This window comes from Vespa velutina, chromosome 3 (genome assembly GCF_912470025.1).
Source record: "Vespa velutina chromosome 3, iVesVel2.1, whole genome shotgun sequence".
NCBI lineage: Eukaryota > Metazoa > Arthropoda > Insecta > Hymenoptera > Vespidae > Vespa > Vespa velutina.
Genome location: NC_062190.1, coordinates 6,505,666 through 6,527,268, shown reverse-complemented (window position 1 = coordinate 6,527,268; position 21,603 = coordinate 6,505,666). Strand labels below are relative to the sequence as shown.

At 35.4% G+C, this 21,603-nt stretch overlaps 2 protein-coding genes across 5 annotated transcripts; both read left to right on the top strand.

The window, feature by feature from the left end:
- Positions 1-2,969: 2,969 nt before the first annotated feature.
- On the top strand, positions 2,970-9,666 carry LOC124947929 (alpha-tocopherol transfer protein-like). 4 transcript variants are annotated; one of them, XM_047490749.1, is made up of 6 exons: positions 2,970-3,283; positions 3,576-3,622; positions 6,006-6,339; positions 7,130-7,224; positions 8,281-8,595; positions 8,665-9,666. In XM_047490749.1, exons 3-6 carry the CDS (start codon positions 6,177-6,179, stop codon positions 9,004-9,006), a joined length of 915 nt encoding a protein of 304 aa, XP_047346705.1. In that variant the 5' UTR covers positions 2,970-3,283; positions 3,576-3,622; positions 6,006-6,176; the 3' UTR covers positions 9,007-9,666. The 4 variants fall into 4 exon arrangements, with proteins under 4 accessions (XP_047346705.1, XP_047346704.1, XP_047346702.1 ...); XM_047490748.1 differs by lacking the exon at positions 3,576-3,622; XM_047490746.1 differs by lacking the exons at positions 2,970-3,283; positions 3,576-3,622 and adding an exon at positions 5,572-5,781.
- Positions 9,667-9,811: 145 nt separating this feature from the next.
- LOC124947926 (adenylate cyclase type 3-like) lies at positions 9,812-21,423 on the top strand. The gene is made up of 9 exons (XM_047490741.1): positions 9,812-11,362; positions 12,878-13,257; positions 13,690-13,974; positions 14,496-14,779; positions 14,852-15,180; positions 15,259-15,588; positions 16,516-16,821; positions 16,895-17,230; positions 17,341-21,423. Exons 1-9 carry the CDS (start codon positions 10,811-10,813, stop codon positions 17,521-17,523), a joined length of 2,985 nt encoding a protein of 994 aa, XP_047346697.1. The 5' UTR covers positions 9,812-10,810; the 3' UTR covers positions 17,524-21,423.
- Positions 21,424-21,603: the final 180 nt, after the last annotated feature.

Below are 21,603 nucleotides of genomic sequence, written 5' to 3'. Positions count from 1 at the left end.
ATTTTATTGTGTAATCAAATAAATACGGTTATATTAACAAATGATGACGATCTATTCTAATGAAGTAGTTAAAATTCTCTATCGAATTCGTTCGCTTCATGAAATACGATGTGTCATGATAAATTTCTAAGAAAAATCACTCAACCGTCACGATCGTTGTAACGTGCTGGCAAAAAATAAAGATTTAATAGTGTTAGAAAAGCGGCAATTGCAGCAATCACAATGTAGCAGGAGCGATGAGATTTACTTATATGTTTTGTAAGCTGTATTTAGACTAAGATACTTTAACTTCTTGATTGTTTGGCAAACAGTACTACATAAACGTGCGTATACTTTTAATGTAATGACAACACGACTATTTCGTGCCAATTGTAAGAAAATATTTTCGAACAAACGAAGGAATATATATGTATGAGGTAATTAACATATTAGAAAATTAATATATTTGTTATATTTTTAATTAGGAATATAAATTTTATTCTGGATTTTCTATTTTGAGAATTTAGTTTTTCTTTTATATACATATATATATATATAGGTATATATATATATGTATATATGTATACATATATGTGTATATATATATATATATATATATATATATATATATGCATAATGAAAGAAAGAATTGGTGCTGAAAGAAGATTTCTCTTGGCTTATATAATAAAAGTTCGTCACGTCGATTGTTAGGTATCTTTAGAATCAATCAAGGTTCGATTATGCTTTTAAATTCTGCATAAATATCATAAAAAGCTTCGAATATAAAATAAGCACAATCAAGAAATATTTAAACCTGTTTATCAACTAAACTGCATAATTATTAATGTAAAATTAATCTTCGAACAAAACCATCGTACTGTATTATTTGTTCCATAATATACATATGTAAGTACCTATACCGCTCATTATTTTTTGTCAACTTTTCAAATCACCAACGAGATAAGAAAAGAAATATACGAAGGATCAAAGATCATCATAATATTCCACTTCTTGAATGACGTAAAGCGGAAAGGATCATCGATGAACATTTAAAGTTAATATTTTTTAGAAAATGAAAAATGTTTTAGACTTAATCTTTATTCATTATTAATATCTTTAAATCTTTATTTTTTCTCGTTAAAAAAGTATGAAATCAAATATTTTTTGTAACTATTCGATTGTGGCTTTGAAGTCATATTCTCGGAATTTTCATCTTCATATTGACGGAATAAATCTGAATAATTTTATAATCGAATTTCATAAACATTATATTTGGGTCAATTTCCATGGCGTTCAATATTTCTTCGTGCTCTATAGACATTTATATTTGGGTCAATTTCTATGATATTCAATATTACTTTCATATTTCTAATTTCTTTCCATACGACATTACAGGAAAGATGTAAATTCTTTAACGATAGCAGGACTTTCCAAATGGTTTATCTCTTAACTTGGAAAAAAAGCGATGTACAGCATTCCGTGCTTATTCTTATTATTAAAATTGAAATCTCGACGTTTTGTAAGGCATCTATCAGAAATCTTTCTTGTAATTAAATAAGTTTTTAATAAAAATCTATCGCTAAAATGGTCTTCAATGGATATCGTAGCATGTCAATTTCATTCATGATGATAAAATAATTTACATTTTATGTGGTTATCTAACAAACTAATAATAATCTAAATTTAATTAAGCTGTTTTATTACACCCCACAACATTAAATTTATGATAATATAAATCAAAATTCTCAGAGGCCTTTTTCCTAAATAAAATTAACGTATATATAAATATATAATTATAGAAGAATTGTTCGTTTAATATTATATTTAGAATAGAATAGGATAGTGACAACATGGAAATTAACTATCTTATATATCATGGACTTTAACGGAACACGTGCTCAAGATAAACATTGCTTTTTGATAGCGACGATGGTGCAAGACTGGAAAATTCTACTAACAATTTTCTTTGGTAAGAAAGTAAAAGTTGTTCTTCCTGTATTGCGTCTACAACTTGTCTTTCATATATTAGTAATATATACAAACACGATCTCACCCATTCTCTCTCTCTCTCTCTCTCTTTTTTCCTTTTTCTCTCATTGGCACATTCGCTTACCTAGTCATTCACTTATGTACACATAGTCTTTATGTACGGTAATAGTGTCGTATATATTTAAAACCCAATCGTACTTCCGAGTTCAGATAAATCAGAGTTTAAGCATTGCTGAAGATTTCTCTTCCTATAACTCGATTCTATCAAATTATTATTTATCATTTTTTTTTCTCACTTTTTCTACGGAAATTCTCAGCGAGATTTCTTATGCCTGTTTTTTTTTCTTCACTTAAAAAAGAATCATTATAGCAGAAGTCAGCCATTGATAAGCAAGAACAAGAATCTTCACAAATAAGGCAGGATCACCTTGAACTTATCGTATTCATTATATTTTCCTTTAAATTTTTCTTTTTTTGGCCATCATAAAATGAAAAAATGGCTTAACGCTAAGCCTTGGTTTTATGCACCGTGAATAGACATTTACTCAGTTGACATTTTGACACCGTGGATAGACATTTACCCAGTTTGATCAATTAACTTTTTTTTATTTTTTGCCGAAGAAAAGTCTCCGTTTTTCTCTCTCTCTCTTTCCTCTCTCTTTCTTTTCGTCTCTTTCAAATTGTAGATCTAATAGATCTGTAATGTAATTAAAGAGTTCAATCGTATAAGTTACATCATCGAGTATACTAGGTCAAAATCGATTTGACTTTCCAATTACTCAGCATACTTGAAGTTTCATGAGAAGGCAGGGACAATCATAGCATGCGACGTGTTTAGAAAGTAATCTACTTGGAGAAGAACGCTCGCGTGTTACTGGCAACACAGCAACACCGTGGCCTGGTGAACTCGACGATAACGAACGTGAATTTAGTCGTGGTCTGGTTAACCGTTACTAATTATTTATTTTCTCTCGTATTTCTTTCTCTTTTTTTCCCTTCTCTTAATGAATTCTTTTGTCTAAACAAATTCTGTTGAAACAAAAATAAAACGACCGTCTGTATTCCCCTGAGAAAAATGTTAAGTCTTCCATAATGGTGAACTCTCGAACCGTTGAGAGAGGCGATTGTCCTAGACGCCGCATGCGGTCGTACAACTTTCTCGCGTGCGGAATTACAGACGCGGAAGAAGGTTGAAAGTGCTTGTAGCTTCGAGTGCTGCGATATCAGCGATGCATCGACAGTACACCTAGGATCGTTGCCTCGTGAGGTTCATATTTGTTTTTATTGAGGGAACTTTTCTCACAACACCTTCTCGGTAAGTTTGCTCCATTCGGTCTCATTAGCAAGAACTTTGCAATGAAATCGAGAAAAAAAAATTTTTCCAAAAAGAAAAAGAAAAGAAACTCAAAAGATACAAATATGTCTATCTTGTTTCCACATATAATATTTAATTATACGTAGAATTATCATTCGAATCGAAATATCTCAAAGTTCAATTCTCAATATATTTATCTTCCAAAGTCCGATTTCAAAGTTCGCTAGAGTTCGTTCATCAATAAATGTACTATTAATTGTGAATTTAATAAATTTCACTTATTTCATTCAAGATGGTTCTTCACACTTGAGTTCTTCAACTTTAACATAAAGCCTCAAGGTTAGGAAAATCTGGAATATTTCGCTATAAGTCATAGTGAATAATGCATTTTTATTATATATAGCTCGTAATCATGATTGCCACATCTCCGTTTTCAGTCAGGAGATTTCCAATTTTTTAATTAATAAATCTTTGGCTTCCACTGGTTTTATAAGAAAAGTCTTTCAGATTGTAATAATCTTACTTTCGTAATTCTCAAAACTCTAAAATACAATAAAAGTTTTAAATTATTTTTTTTCTCTTTTTTTAAATAATTCTTAATACGCATTGTGATTTGATAATTACGTCATTATCTTTCTGCAATGAGAAAATCGTTTTCATATATTTTTGCTGACAAGTATTAAAATTTTGTTTCTGTAATAAATGATTTACTAATATTTATTGTTTTCATTTGTTCGATATCTTTTTCTTTCTTTCTTTCTTTCCTTCTTTTTTTTTTATTTTTTTTTTTTTATTTTTGCTAATCAAAATCTTCGGGTTAGCATTGATTAAAAGGTCGCAAATCTGTTCATGACATACATATATGTCTGATATACTTATGTAAAGTAGAAATCTTTGATAAGTATAAATTATTATAATATGTTTTGTCTGATGAAACATTATAAGTAAGTATTAGCATGATGACATAATAGAACTCATGTTCTTTGTCTTTTGCGTAACGAACATCACGAGAGAGAGAGAGAGAGAGAGAGAGAGAGAGAGAGAGAGAGAGAGAGAGAGAGAGAGAGAGAGAGAGAGAGAGAGAGGAGATGCTTGTTTGCTTTTTCATCTTCGATATAAATATAATAGAATACTTTTATAGCATTTTAAGGTATATATAAGTTCACAATGTTTTATAGCGGATGTAATCATGTGAACTGTTCTCTATATTATCATCACGTGTGAAAGAGCTACGATTTTTTTTTTCTTCCCCCCTCTCTCTCTTTCTCTTTTTCTTTCTCTCTCACTCACCCACTATTATCACTCGCATTTCCCATTGTTTTTCCTCGTACTGTAGAAGTACAGATCAATTTCACGTCGAAGTAGGTCGAGCGATGAAACTATCCTTCCTTGAACGTTGCGCAATTGTATTACATTGCTTACAAATTCAAGGACACCCATTAAAAAGACAAATTTTTATTTATAGAGCTTATTATACAAATGAAATTGTATTCCTTATTCGTTTCATTTTATAAGATTTAATTTTGAACCGGGACAAATTTGAATCGATACATAGCTATTATTTAATTACAATTACATTCAATCACGAAGACCACTTATACCTTATTATTACAACGCGAAGCGAAACGAATGAAAGAAAATAAGACAAAAAAAAAAAAAGATATAAATGAAAAAAAAAGAAAAACAAAGAAGAAAAAAGAAAAAGAAAACGCACAACCGGAAGATGCAATTTTAAAAATGACCTACAAACTTGTAAAAGCGAATATAATTTTATGACTTCATACGAACGAATCCTGTATATATCATTAACGATAATAACAGCGAAAAAACAAAGAATTAAAATGGCATTCTGAAGTTACATTATTCGTGATGTAATTAGAAAATTTCTAGTAACTTTATTTAACCGCTTTCGAAAAGAAATATTGGGGTAATACGCAGGATATATTTTAGGTAATCGAAGAAGCATATCGGTCTTATTTTGCGAGTATTACCGCATATTAACCAGCATTACAGTTGTTAGTGAAAGCACAAAACCATAGAAGCAACAGGATGACCCTGACCACGTTTCGCAAGAGATATATATACGCTTTCTCCCTCTCTCTCTTTCTCTCGCTCTTTTGTTCTATCTCTCTCTCCTTTTCTCTGTCTGTCTGTCTATCTGTCTGTCTGTTTACCTGTCCGTCTATCTGTCTGTCTGTCTGTCTGTCTGTCTGTATGTATGTATGTATGTATGTATGTCTGTCTGTCTATCTGTCTGTCTGTCTGTCTACTTTTGTCTACTTCTGTTTTTGTATGTAACGCTTAGATGAGACGTAAAAAACTTTTATTTTCATTAAAATCATTCAAGTCGTTGGACTCTGATCTGCAAGATAAAAGATGACAGAGCCGACTTCGTTACTTTTTATTTTTTCTTTTACGTTATTACTACAAAAATTATATCGCGGTGTGAAATGAGCTTAAACCTTGCGAATCGGCAGAAAGGAGGAAAAGAGAAGGAGGTTAGTTGTATATCATACGAGAGCGATAGTCGAAGATAAACGTGAAACGTGAAGTATTCGTTGCAGACGGCGAATGTGTCAGAGCGTCACTCTTGTGCGGTTGCCAATTTATCATAATTTTTTTTTTTATAAGTTTGGAAATTTTAAACTTGTATCCAATGTAATTTTTATTAAGAGGAAGAAAAATGTATTCGTCTAACGATAGAAATTCAATTACGGCGCAGACTAACGACGAGAAGAATCTTAAGAAAGAGGATAAAAGGGAAGAAAAAGAGGAAGAAAAGAAGGACGGTGTCCACAATTTGTGTCATCAACGTTTGAACAAATTCGACGAAAGGAAGGACGAGGAACGACGGGAGTGCGTTAATGAGAGAGAAGATTCGAGGGCTTCCAAAATGCCGGAACTCAAGGACGAGCTAATAGAGCCCGACGACGAGATCGTTAACCTCGATCTTGATGAACCACCCCCTGATGTTATGGAGTATGCTAGGAGAGAAGTTGGCGAGACGGACGAGGTCAAATGTCAAACCTTGCAAGAATTACGCGACTTGATTTACGGTAAATTAATGTAAATTCTAAGATCGTCACCGAATTTTCTTAGAAAAACTTTTCTTCGAAAATTTCGTATCCTACCGACGATCGATTAATTCATATTTTTCTTTCTTTTTATTTTATTTTTCTTTTCCCGTTTCTCATTATGTTTCAATATTATAATCTTACCGAGAATTTTATGAATCATCTATATAATTTGAATAATATTAGCGAGTAACATAAATGATCTTCTCGCTAATACTTGTATCTTTGCGGCGTATAAGAAAGGATTAAGTAATTAACGACTATCAACGATATTGCCTCATTAAATATTTCATTGATCTTAATGCCAATCAGACATTAACAATTTGTATTCTCGAATCGATTCACATACGATCTTTGTGATAATAGAAGTAACGTGTAAAAAATAATTTACATAAGCTCGAGGTTAAAGACTATAAAACCTTTAAGCAATCTTTAAGAGATACATGGATAAAGCATTAAATGAATATGTCGGGAACGAACAAAACAATGGTTTTATGAGCTCATCGTATTCAATAGCTTTCAAGGAAGAAATTTTTCGAATATTCGAAGCGAGTCGAAGTTTCAAGCAAACTTATCAAAAGTATCCTAATCGTTTCTTCAAATAATCATAAAAACTTTACTTTACTCGTTATCGCTTCTTTCATCGAGATAACGATCAAAAATTCAATTGATTTTCATTATTCTCACTTTTATAATATTTGAAATAAGTAAGTGTAAAGAGACGAAACTTATATTAAACTTTTAATGATTTTTTCCTCGATTTCACGTTTAGAACAAGGCGAATGCATACCGCATAGAATGGATGATGATTTTCTGATAAGATTTCTCCGTGCAAGACATTTCGATGTAAATCGTGCTCATCGACTGGTGAGTCGTCATTAAATGCTTATTTTTATCCTTTTAATATAACATAAACAATTACAAGTTGAATGATGAAAGACCGAAGAATGTTATTACGTAAAATAAATATTAAAACTTTTTATTAATTGTTTCTATTGCGAAAAATTATCTTTAAAAAAATCAATATATATATATATATATATCAATATATATATATATATATATATATCAATATATATATATATATATATATATCAATATATATATATATATATATATCAATATATATATATATATATATATGTATGTATGTATGTATATATATATATATACATACATACATACATACATACATACATACATACATACATACATACATACATACATACATACATACATACATACATACACATATATATATATATATATATATATATATATATATATATATAACGTTTCTCGATACTGTCCTCTCTCTTTCTTTCCATGTTATCCGGATTAAAAAAAGAAACATTCGCCAGTGATTGTAGTTGAGCAATGATGCCAAGGCAAACCTATTGCTGACAGTAACGAGTAAAGATCGATGGCCTAATGTTACATGCTTTCTGTCGTTGCAACAAAAAAAAGAAATGCAATGCTTAGCAATTTTAACCAAACCGAGAATGTTCAACACGAAATCTGCAAGAAATCGATACTGCACGTTATTTCGTGTCTATAATTTCACTGGATCTTTCTCGTTATATATATATATATATATATATATATATATATATATATATACATATATATATATGTATATACTGTATATATATATTCAGATATATATATATATATGTGTCTACGTTGAAACGTATAGCACCGGACATGGACTCTGAAAATTCAATTTTCTTTTGTACATAAAAATTTATCCACTGAAATCCTTTGATAAAAGCATACTCTCTTCTATCTTACAAGAGAACGCGCTCACTACAATAGAAAAGTTTTCTCATGGCTGAGAATGTACGTGAAACTTTTTAAGGTCTTTTTCGTCGATTCACGCGATTCAGGTGTATCAGTCGTTTGTCTCATGGGATCTTTCGATAGGTAGTGAATTACTACAACTTCAAGGAGGAACATCCAGAGATACATCAGGATGTATGTCCAAACGAGATGTGCCATATAGGCGAGGACTACGTAGTTACTGTACCGGCTTACAGAACTGAATGTGGCAGACGGATGATGATTTATCGTATGGGTAATTGGGACCCTCGAAAGTACCCTGTCGAAGAGATTTTCAAGGCCACAGTTATTATACTCGAACTAGGTATTCTCGAGCCAAGAGCTCAGATCTTAGGTGGCATCGTCGTTTTTGATCTCAAGGATATTACTATGTCGCATGTTTGGACGGTAACACCGCAGGTCTGATTCTTATTTTATCGCATTCATTTTTCTTTCCTCGCAGATTGAAGTTCTTTTTGAATTTTACAGGTTGCTAATATGGTCATGGCTCTGATGGTAACGGCCTTTCCCATAAAGACATACGCAATTCATATACTTCATCAATCCTGGATATTCGAAGCGATTTATGCTGTTTTCAAGCCACTTTTAAATACTCGAATGAAGAATAGAATCTTCTTTCATGGCGACGACATGCAGAGCTTTCATAAACACATTTCGCCTAATTACTTGCCCAAGATGTATGGTGGGACTCGCGAAGAAGTACCTTATTACAAATGGATTGAGTCATTGATAAAAGTACCGAAAATTGTTAAAGAGATGGAGCAGCTAGGATACGTAATACCGAATGATTTTCAAATACCGAAGAGCTGAAGATTGATTCCGAAGGCATTTAACGATTCTGCAGTATCATTATTCTCATTGATTTTTCCTCTTTATTCTCACATTATAATCGTTGTATCATTAATTAATTTACGAGATAGCTCTTGATTAATATTTGCTATTAAAGCACATGGTATGTATTTTATAAAATTTCGTATTGTTCCAAATTTTTATTTCAAAGCGAAATGCTATTTAGGTCAATCCGTTTAATTATATTCGATATATTTCTTCCGTACCATTATATCCTAATTAACAATATCGATAATATTATGAAATATTCTATAGATATTCCAGAACTTATGTACACCCAATTACTTAAATATAGGCTCAAACAATTATTTTTCTACCAAAGTAGAAAAAAAAAGGAAAAAAAGAAAAACAAAGAATCTACTGACCCCGGTAGGAAAGAGCCGAATAAGAGAATCACACCGAGTTGAAGAAAAAAAAGAAATATTTAGACAAAAGCGAGTACATATGTAGGTACATAGGTATATGGTCGAGAAAAAGCGATAAGAGGATTTCGCAAGTGGAGATAAATAGGTCATTTGGCAAGAACGGCAGATAACCGGTAAATTCGAGTTACCGATTAGCATCTAATCGCAATCCATGTAGATACGTATTCAATACACATGATATTCTAATAACAATTAACCTAGGACAATTTATTGATCTATATCCTTTCTAATCCATAATCAAAGAATTAAACAATAATAATAAATTAATTGTCGGACTATATGAGTTAGGAAATTGAGAGAAATAATTTTTTATTGTGTTTCTTTTTTTTTCGCGTCAGACAATGTTCCAGTTATCCTTTATAATTTCTCCCTCGGAATAGAGTTAGGTTTCTAGGTAGATAGGTAGGGCAGAAAGAGGCTCAGGTAGGACTCAGCGTCGACTGCTGGGTTTTGTGGTGGTTGATATCGACCCGAATCGCGAGGGTCGGAGCTGTCAGGGGTTCGCATGGCGCACGCCTAGACTCGATGCTTGGAAAGAGGTGGTAGTGAGAGAGGGTGCGCAGAGTGATAAAGAAAGAGAAAGAGAAAGAGCAAGAGAGAGGGAGAGAGAAAGAAAGAGAGAAAGAGAGAGAGTGAGTGAGTGCGAGAGTGAGAGAGAGAGAGAGAGAGAGAGAGAGAGAGAGAGAGAGAAAGAGTTTCCTCTAGCAGAGAGAAGAGAAGAGAAGAGAAGAGAAGTCGAGGAAAAGACAGGAACGGTAGTAGCAACCTGGGCAGTTCCCCGCGCGCGCGGGTGCAGGTGCACGTCGAAAAGGAGGCCGGCCCGGTGCCGTATGTGTGTGTCTGTGGGTGCATGATAATTCAGCGTGTGTGTTACTTGATTTTTTCGTCGATCGGTGCGTGAGTAGTTAATCAGAAGAACTAAAAAAAAAGAATAAGAAAGGAAGGAAGGTTAAAAAAAATAGTCAAGATAGGAATATTAAAAGATTCGAGTCGAGTGAACGAGTAAGAGAAACAGAAGAAAGAGCGCGCGCGCGAGAGAGAAAGAGAGAAAGAGAGAAAGAGAAAGAGAGAGAGAGAGAGAAATAGAGAGAGAAAGAGAGAGTGAGAGAGTGAGTAGGACTTGACCTCGCCCACCCTAAATCTAAGTGAGCTAGCGAGCGAGCTTTCCCAAGGAAGACAGCTCAATGAGAATCAACGAGAAGAGACCTTTAACTTACAATAACAACGTATGACGGCTGGAGCCGTCGATTACGTCCTTTTTATTGAGAAACGAAAGGGTGAAAGGACAGAAAGGAAAGAAAGATGCGGTGCGTCTGATAACGTGAACTATTCCCGGCGCCATGTCCCAAAGACTGGAGACCTCGAATGAGGAGTCTTACCTGAACTCCGGCAGGCCATCAAATTTGTTGAGAACCAACTTCAATAACGTCAAGCTTGAGCGGCTCTATCGTGCTTCGTCCCTTCAACAGAGACGCGGTGGCCTTCAGTGCTTCCTTCTATCAGCTGTCCTTTACGGGGCTTATACGGTAGCCTCGCCTGAACCGGAACTACCGGCTCGAGGACTCACCGCTGTCTTCCTTGGTCTGAACTTGGGTTTACTGGCATGGGCGGAACACGGAACACGGGCCAGAGACGGCTTGTGGGCCGCCGTTCCCCACGTGGCATGGTGGCTTTCTACGGGACAGTTGCTCGCTCAGCTGTTTCTCAAATCGAGCGAGGTCACGCCCAGGGACGGACTAGGATGGCTCCTGCTCTTCCTTTATCTCTTATTCGCTACTCTACCCCTTAGACTATCTTTCTGCTTCTTGTTGGCGATTGCTACGGCTGCGGCTTACATGGTCACCGTCTTTAGACTCTCCAGAATGTCGATCATCACGTTCATCGACGTTCTGGTAGGTTCTTAATAATGTCACCTTTTACCTTCATTTTTTTCTTTTCTGTTTTTCTTTTTTTTTTCTTTTGTTTCTTTTTTTTTATTTTATTTTCTCTTCGTCATATCGATCGTTACGAAAAATTACAAATAATTCCTTGCCTATTAAATACACTTGCCTATGTAATAGACCAATTAAAACGAGAGAAGTAGAATGTAAACAGCGATAGCGTGCGTGTGTGAAACAACTGTTGCTCCCACTACTTCCTAATTTCTTATCAACCTACGCTATCGTCTTATCTTTTGATCGATTACATATCCACCTTTATACATACCTCGTATGGAAATTTTAGGGAAGATCACGTATATACGTTGTAGATAAACTCTATTTACGTGCCACTAATCGGTCCCCTTACTTCATACTAATTTATGCGAGGTTGTACTTCGTTCATCGATCCAATCGCGAGTAGGGAGCTTCGCGTGAAGTCTGACGGAAGAGAAAAGAAAATATTATCATGCAGAGAGAGAGAGAGAGAGAGAGAGCGTCTATTCCTTGCAAAAAGAAGAAAAGTTTTAATAATTACTTCAAGGACGATAATCAACGTGCTAGATAATGAAACTTTAGAAAACATTGAAGAAAGTTCATTTATAAGATATATCGACTTAACGAAAGATAAGAAAATTATCAAGTAAAAATTTGAGAAAGTTGTTAGTATCAATCCTTATACTCGATATAACCAAATCGGATTAACATATCACTGTAGTCTTATCTTACGCGTTCATTTACCTTAAAGAGTTCTATGCCCGATGGACGTAAAGGTATTATAGAAGGATCGACATAAAGTTACAAACTTGTTGTTCGTGGAGTACACGAAAGCGAAAGCTTCGGCATACACGTGTGCACATGTGATGCTGTCGTTAGTGACACTCGAGTAGAGTTCGGTCAATGGTAGTTTAAAATAGAGAGATAGAAGCTCGCGCGCGAGACAGAGACGGACATATACGTGACATCGTCCAACGATGCGGCACCGTCGCCTTTCCATGCACGACATACCATCGTTTTTCAATGAGAACGACTAGTAGCCTTCATTGACGTAATATTCTGGACCGTCGGGAAGAATGGAACGTTGATTAAAAGCCCGTGAAACCTACGCTAACATGTATTAAATTGTACAAATCGTTTCTATCGTCCGCACGTGAAAGTTCTCATTTTTTTTTCTTTTTTCTTTTTTCTACGAAGGATATATCGACACGATCTTCGATACTCTCTCTCTCTCTCTCTCTTTCTCTTTCTTTCTCTCTCGTGAAGCTAAAAAAAAAAAAATAAAAATATCGAGAAAAACACTTGCCTTCTCATTAACGTTGTACCTGTTTGTTAACCCTTCGGTGCGCGACATTTTGCGGTTCGTATCTTTCCGGATGAGAAAACTGATCGACAAAGCGAGCATCGAAGGGTTATCCTTTTTGCTAATCGGTTAATCTCTGCGTTATTGAAAAGCTCGCAATCGTAAGAATTTAGCGTGAAAACATCCTATAGATCCTGACGGTGACACTCTCGGCCGGCGTCGCTATTTTGGGTGCTTCCAGCTACTCCCTGGCGGAGTTCCAGCAACGTCGAGCCTTTCTCGAGACAAGACAAAGCTTGGAAGTACAGTTGGTGATCGAGGAACAAAGTGCTGAACAGGAGAGGCTACTTCTAAGTGTCCTGCCGGAACATGTGGCCGTTAAAATGCGACAGGATTTGGGAGCGTGCACGGACACGCAGTTCAAGAAGATTTACATGTCGAGACACGAGAATGTTTCGATACTTTACGCCGATATAGTTGGTTTCACAGCAATATCATCGACCTATAGTGCGAGCGAATTGGTCAAAATACTCAACGAGCTGTTTGCACGATTCGATCAACTCAGCGAACGGTAATTACTACTTTTCCATGATATATTATTTTATCTACATTAAACAACTTATATAAATTCTAAACTGGCTTAATAAACTGGAACAGTACGATTGATCGATATCTCATTAGCTTTAAATTCTTCATTGCCATTCAAGTATATATATTATCTGGAAAAAAGAAATGTTCTGACTTGTCTCTCATTTGTTCTATAACGAGAAACTCATTTCCTCTTCGGAAATGATCGATCGGGGACTCTTAATGAGTATTCTTCAATATCTGTGCAAATTAGTGCCGCTTTTTCGTCTCCCCTTATTCTTTTTTCTCCTCGGGATATCCTTCGAGGTGACGATTATGAGAACACGTTGGACGATCGATAAATGTATTCAGGATGTGGATAGCGGCTTTCATTAAATCTCGTTTATCATTTGTCATCGTATATGTGTGTTCACAGGTATGAACAATTGCGCATCAAAATCCTTGGCGATTGCTATTATTGCATAAGTGGTGCACCCGTTGAGAGGCCGGACCATGCGATTCTTTGCGTGCACATGGGTCTCTCGATGGTCGAGGCAATAAAATACGTTCAACAGACAACCAATAGTCCCGTCGACATGAGAGTAGGCATACATACAGGCGCGGTCTTAGCTGGCGTTCTTGGTCAACGGCAATGGCAATTCGATGTTTACAGTAAAGACGTTGAACTTGCTAATAAAATGGAGAGCAGCGGAAGAGCCGGGTAAGATTTCTTCTTTTTCTTTTTATTTCTTTTTCTTTCTTTTTTCTTTCGAGTTCTATCGATAAAGATAATTATGTTAAAGACTTCGAGATAATGTCTATCACCCTTGTACGTGATACTGGTTTGGATCATTAAACGTGACCGGCGCAGTTAGGGTTCTTGAATCTCGGCACGTACCAAGGGAGCTATTCGTTCGAGCTTGCGTTCCTCTTAACCTAATTTATTCAGAGGCCCTTAGGTGGGGATAAACAGACAAGGGGCGCGACGAGAATTATGAGAACGAACAAACTAGCGTGTCTTTACTTTTTCAAATCTTCTCTTAACTTCTCGCGAAATTTCACTATGCTAGATGAAGATAATGATATCAAATTCTTTGCGCGTATTCATAGAGATAGAGATCGTTGATAATGTAGTGGAACGGGATTAATTATAAATGGTATAGGGAGCGGGGGGATATGTGTGATTAAACGTAATAAATTTGGTTATAATTAGAATAAAAATATGGGTGGGTTTATTTTAAGGAGAGTTCATGTTTCCAACGTGACTCTGAGTTTCCTCAATGACGAATTTGAAATCGAGCCGGCGTTTGGCGAGAAAAGAGAGGAAGCACTTAAGAAGGCTGGAATCGTCACCTACTTCATAGTCAGAGCCTTAAAACCTTTCAAACCAGCTATAACGAAAAGTCTGGCATCGTTGAACGATGAAACTTCTCGAAGAACAATGGATAATAGTCAGGATAGGAGAAACAACAAAGAGGACTCCGAGGAGTTCAGGCAAAGATTGAGAAAGGAACTTGACAGCAAAGGTAAGTGTTTATCGACCGCTTAGTGAGAATGCTTCGATATGAGAATAATTGATTCACGTAATCTCAACGTAGGTGGGGGTGCCGACCTGAAGGGTCACGCATCGTGGTTGACGTTGCGTTTCAAGGATCCAGATATGGAAAGGGCCTTTCACAGGGCCGAGGAAGCCTTCTCACCTTTATCTTTGTTAGGTGGACCTTTGGTAGTAATGTGTGCATCACCGGTATGGAGATTACAACCATGGGGACCTTTCACTTGGGGTGGTGTAGGCGTGGTTACACTCTTTGGAGTCGTTCTAGCAGGTGCCACGTGTCTTGGAAGTGCAGTAAGAGCGACATGGTTAAGGAGAACCCTTGCGTTGCTAATGATCTTCTCTCTCATCGATTTCTTAATTCTCGACATGGTATCACAATTTTTTTTCACAATTTAACTCATATATTAAATATATATGAAAGGACTCGAGCGAATATTGTTCATTCAGGGTAACTGTGCGGTCATCGAAGACGTTGAACCAAAAGGAAACAATTCGAACTGGCCTCGTTGTCCTTATCCTTCCTATTATTCTTACATTGGTGTGCTTGCTCTGGTAGCGATCTCTATGCCAACCTATATTTGTTATCTTGGAAAGGCATCGCTGATGTATCTTCTGGCCAGTTTACAATGCTGTATCAATATAGTTTTCATCGCACCTAGTCTGGAAAGAGAGGATATGGTAGCGTCACCACCTGGTCCAGTCTCTTTTCCTTTAAAATATTCCTTGTCGGCTACACTGCTCACCATAGCTACTGCTTTGGTCATCGTAGCTAGATACGTAAGTAATTATCTCTTTCGATTGAAATCGACCGAACGACCGTGTCTCTCGGGTAATCGAAAGAGTTGATTATCCGGGGCTATCTGTGCAGAAGTTAACTGCTGCGTGAGGCGGGGCTAACCGAGTGGGGGCGGGACAAATTGGTGCGAAGGATAGGCTATTTTCGCAGGCGCTAACTGCGCAGTGGCGGCGCTATCCGCCCAAGGGGAGTGGCAACTCCTCAGGGGGGCGTGGCTAACCTAGCGGGGGCGTGACTAAACTCCCTAGGGGCGTGGATAACATAAAACGAACATAGTGATTAAACCCTCAAGGGGGCGGAGCTAATGTAATGGGGGGCGGGGCTAACGTAATGAGGGCGGAGCTAACCTAATGGGGGCGGGTCAAAGTACGCAAAGGGCGGGCCATACTACCCAGAGGCGTGGCAAACCTGACTGGCGGGGCCAAACTACCTAGGGGGCGTGGATGGCAAAGCGGGGGCCGGGGCTAAATTCCCTGGGGGCGTGCCTAACATAGTGGGGGCGGGAAAACTACCCAGGGGCGTGGTTAACTTAGTATGCGGGGCCAATCTATCCCAGGGGGCGGGGCTAATCCGGTGGAGCGGTGCTAACCTAGAGGATCGAGCGAAAGCGTTGCATCTCCGTTCGATCCTCGGCGCGGTACGGAAACGTCCCATAACGATTTGCGAATTGCTAGTTTCTGATGAGAAATTGAGTCGACTCTTGTACGGAGTGATTCAAGGAAGCTTTTATCCGTGATTTTAATCGACACGAAATTGTCACGTTAAACCTCTTTGATTTTATTTTCGATCAATATGAAAAAAATATTGTTAAAAAGTAAAATGAAAGAATAAAGGGGTAAAATAAATGGGGGAGAAAGTGTGGAAGAAAAAAGAAAAAAGAAATAAATCGAATAAATTTCATTCGTTAGACCGAGAAAGCGAGGAGAATGCTGTATCTTCGTGGTCTAGAGGTAGAAGCTCAGAGAGAAAGAGCCGCCGATATGAAACGAAGAAATGACGCGTTAATATACAATATTTTACCGCCTCACGTGGCAACCTATTTTCTCTCAAGGGCGAGGCATCACGATGATCTCTACAGTCAAAGTTACGCCGAAGTTGGTGTATTATTCGCTAGTATGCCAAACTTTGCCGATTTTTACAGTGAGGAAAGTATCAATAATCAAGGACTCGAGTGTTTAAGGTTCCTCAACGAAGTGATCTCCGACTTTGATGCTGTGAGTTGTATAAGAAAATATTTCCGATATCGATAGAATATCCAATCAATATGTATATTTTTCTCTTTGATAGATCTTGGATCACAATAAATTCAAGGACATCATTAAGATTAAAACAATAGGCTCAACCTATATGGCTGCCTCGGGTATAACAGAATCTATAAAGGCCGAAGATAGTCCAAGATGGGCTCACCTTTCAATCCTCGTAGAATTTGCTTTGGAATTAAAGAAGGCTCTTTCGAGTATCAACGAACAGAGCTTCAATCATTTCGTCCTAAAAATGGGTATCAATCATGGCCCGGTAACTGCCGGTGTTATTGGTGCTCGAAAACCTCATTACGATATTTGGGGTAACACAGTAAACGTTGCTTCGCGAATGGAAAGTACAGGAAAGGTTGGATGTATTCAGGTAAAAATAGCCATATTACATTTCTATTATATTCTAAAGGAGAGAGAGAGAGAGAGAGAGAGAGAGAGAGAACGATTATCAAGATTAAAAGTCAATCAATCGAATTCTAGGTTACAGACGAGACTCGAATGATTTTGGAACCGTTTGGATTCGGTTTCGAACAACGTGGCCTCGTCTTCGTCAAAGGAAAGGGTCAACTGCTCACGCACTATTTGGTATCTAAAGATGGAGTATCCCTCGAACTCGATAGTGACCTTCCTGTCGAGCCAGCTCATCCGATTATTTATCAGTAACGAAATTGGAGGCACTAATGTCGTCAAAAATTGATCGTTCGTTGATCGTTCATCGATTGTTCCGTGAAAAACAAAGTTACAGGGATAGTGCATATCTGTTCCTTTCTCTTTTTCTCTTTTCTATATTCTCTCTCTCTCTCTCTCTCTCTCTCTCTCTTTCTCTCTCTCTCTCTTTCTCTCTTCTACTTGTCTCTCTCGCTCTTTTTGATTCATTCTAGTCTTTCATTAGAACTTGTAATTCGTATTCGTGTTCATAAATAATTACGGTTTAAAATATTTAAACAAAAGGGTAAAGAATCCCAATATAAAATAATCTCATTATTTAAAGAGACCGTAAACTCGAGCTTCCTCTAGCCGATGTAATTTATTTTTTTACACCCCAAATCGTCGAGTTTATCATAGCACAAAATGACACGAGTACGTGCAACGCACAGAGTATTACATTAAGGAGAAAAAATAGAAACAGAGAGACGGAGGGTGGGAGAGAGAGGGAGGAAGGGAGGGAGAGAGACAGAGATACAGAGAAGGGAGAAGAGATAGGAGAAGGTGAGAGGGAGAGGGTCGGAGAGTGAGCAGAGAAAAAGAGTGGGCGGAGGTGGGTGATTAAAGGACAAAAGCAGGTAATAGAAAGTTTGCAGGAAAAAAAGGAACGGTAAAGTACGGCCTAAGCGCGAACGAAGCGAATAATTAAAAAAAGAAAAAAGAAAAAATAGAATGATACATGAAGAAAGAAAAATGTTAAAAAAAGAAAAAAAAAGAGAGAAAAAAAAGAAAAAGAAAAAAAAAGAGGTGGTCGAGATCTCCAGTAGAAAAATAACCTAAATTCCTGATTTATATGAATCGACTTCCTTCGAACGAATCCACGATTTTTCCGAATGGAACATCGTGACTCTTTTGCTGCTACTACGCTGACGATAAAAATTATCCTCTAAATACATTGTATTGTTTAAACGATCGAAACAATAATAGGAAAGGAAAAACAAAAAAAAAGCGAAAAATAAAAAAAAAACATAAAAGTATAATAAAAAAAGGAAAGAATTGGTCATACGAAAATTGATTGATTGACTTCGACGCTTCTCGTTGAGGTCATGCACGATGAGAAAATGAAAAAAATACATACATACTTCCACGTTCTTTCACTGATCGCTCTCTTGTAAGCAGTCGATGACGTACATACATATATACATACATACATACATACATACATACATACATACATACATACATACATAGATACATACAAAATATACACGTACATACATACAAGATGCGCTTATATCGCGCATGATGCGTCTGTACGAAAAAAGGAAAAAAAAAAACAAAAAAAAAAAAGAAGAAACAAGTGGACATGTAGGACAACACAAACACGTACACGTAAACGTACATATACATATACATAGTACACACATACGTATTACATGGAAACGTAATCACGCGTAAAAGATACTTATGCAGGATTTCTGTAAAGTAGCAATAAATGGAATTTCGTGTAAATAATCGATTTATCGATCAATATAGGTCGACGATTGAGATGGTGGTCGGAATATAAGTACATACTAGATGTCTTTCGATTTCGAAGGAAAGAATGTAATGAGAAAAAAAAAGAAAAAGAGTAAAAAAAAAGAAAAAAAAAAGAGGGAGAAAATCTAAGAGCGAGACAAATTGTATGTATAATCATGTACGATCAATAAAATCACTGTAGATATATTAGCACCTTTAGATGTGGAGGAAAGATCGAAAATATGATCGAACACTTGTAATTTGAGATCCTCAGTATTGTCAAGATGAGAAGGAAAATATGAGGTACGCATTCAAACACACACGTCATAACCGGATACAAAGATATATGTACACAGAGGTTGAAAATAGAGATCAACGGCGTGTAACAACCCCGTCTCTGAATCTGATTGAAATAAACAATATATTACCGGTATACAACAACAACAACAACAACAACAACAACAACAACAACAACAACAACAACAACAACAACAACAACAACAACAACAACAATAACAACAACAACAACAACGACAACGACGATGACGACAAATACAGCAAAAAAACAACAATAGCAAAAAGAACGATTACTTACGAGCATGTTAATCTCCTCTTCTTATCTTTTTTATTCTTTTCCTTTATTTTTCCATCTTTTTTATAGTTTTGTATTTTATTTTAATTTTTGACTTTTCCAAAACTCCATTCTATTTGATGTTCAATTTTCGTTTAATATTTTTATAAGATACAATTCGTTATTCTTAACATAAAAATCATATCGCCGGTATATCGTAAACATATTCACATGAAATTTGTAGAAAAATATCTATGAGTTAAAATTATTCATCTTTGAAATCTCTATGATGCATTGTTGCGAAGGTACAGCCATTTAAAATGGATACTGCACATTGATTGTCATTAATGGATGAAATTATTACCTACCTCTACGTTGGATCACGTATATTTTTTGCGCACATTTGAATTATCCAATCGAGGCTAATTAAGAAAAAAAAAATATGCCTAATTATAAAACTCGTCGCAGAAACGAAACTTCAAGACCTAGTCTTTCTATGTTAAAAAAAAAAAAAAAAAAAAAAAAAAAAAAAAAAGAAGATAAACAAGGAAAAAGAAAGAAGAAAAAAACATTCTTTCGTTTTTTCTAAAATACGGGGATGGGTATCGATTTTTGAAGCAAAGCCTGCTCGAGATTTTCTTATGACGTATATATTGTTATTTATAATAATAATAATATATATATATGATATATATATATGTGTGTGTGTATCGAGGCAACGTCATTGCAACAACGACGTAATCGATTATAAACGAGACAGGATATTGGCACAGTGAAATTTAATTTCAATGTTCTCCAAGTTACCTCGTTCGATAAGATTTTCGATTTTTAAATGTGTCTTTTAGTAAGAGCTTTGCGATAGTATTTTATATGTTCAAACAATTTTTTATGACACGATAACGCAAATAATTTCGTTATCACTTTTAAGTTCGCCCTATTAAAAATACAGAAAGGAAAAGAGATTTCAAGAAAACAATAATTAACTGTACTCAATAATACTTCAGAAATTAAAATTATCTTTAGAATGACGTTCTAAAAAAAATATATATATATATATCTATTATATTATCACACATGACAACGATAAAACCGACAAGATAAAGAGAGTAGCATTGTTACCAAGAGAAGAGATTTTACGAAAATTTCTTTACTTAAAAATTTCGTTGCTTTGTACAAAGCATTGTGTCGTGTAATATGGATCATGACACATCTTTGTATAATAACACTTCTATTTATTTGGCCAAAATTTTTATTAATTAACGGTAAGTATTTTGTTAAATAAATGATCAGTATGTATGAAAATTTTGATCAGTACTTATAATAAAATATCAGTACATAATATAATTGGTCAATATAAATAATTAAATGTTAAAATTGCATATGAGTTTATTATAAATACCGACTATATATTTAAAATTGAGACAAATTATTTTATTTACAAATATTTTAATTAAAATATTGAGAGTTCATTTCGTAAATTAATCGGCTCAATATTAAATCATTTATATTACGTACTGATATTATATTATAAATACTGACCATTCATTTAAAATACTGATTAAAAATGATTGAAAATAATGGCCAAATAAATAGCAGCCGTATAATAATAATATTATACTTGTATGTACAAGATATACCTAACGTATATTAATTCTACAAGAGATGTATTTGAAAATTCGATCTCCTTCTGGTAAAACTTGGTCTTTCTTTTTCGTAATTCTTTTTCTCTTTTTTTTTTTTTTATATCCATTCTAATAATCTGCGATCAAATTTATTCGAGATTAGAACAATGCTGATTCATCAAAGCGAAAGATAAATATGAGACAATATTCTTCGAGGGGACACTTCTCTCTTCTACTTCTTTATTTTATTTCTTCCTTCTCTTTGATTTTTCAGCGAGACATCAAACTAGTCGATAGTATGACTCGAAGGTTATGCCTGTTAATAATGATGTCGACCGGATCGATCGGATTACTTTGAACTTATCGTAAAATCTTCTCCCATACTTT

Bases quoted from the DNA above. Each gene is read 5' to 3' on its own strand.
- LOC124947929 (XM_047490746.1), top strand. From the start codon at position 5,734: ATGAGCTTAAACCTTGCGAATCGGCAGAAAGGAGGAAAAGAGAAGGAG. The intron at 6,340-7,129 runs GTAAATTAATGT...TTTCACGTTTAG, and splicing joins ATTACGCGACTTGATTTACG to AACAAGGCGAATGCATACCG. The intron at 7,225-8,280 runs GTGAGTCGTCAT...ATCTTTCGATAG, and splicing joins TAAATCGTGCTCATCGACTG to GTAGTGAATTACTACAACTT.
- LOC124947926 (XM_047490741.1), top strand. From the start codon at position 10,811: ATGTCCCAAAGACTGGAGACCTCGAATGAGGAGTCTTACCTGAACTCC. The intron at 11,363-12,877 runs GTAGGTTCTTAA...AACATCCTATAG, and splicing joins TCACGTTCATCGACGTTCTG to ATCCTGACGGTGACACTCTC. The intron at 13,975-14,495 runs GTAAGATTTCTT...GTTTATTTTAAG, and splicing joins GAGAGCAGCGGAAGAGCCGG to GAGAGTTCATGTTTCCAACG.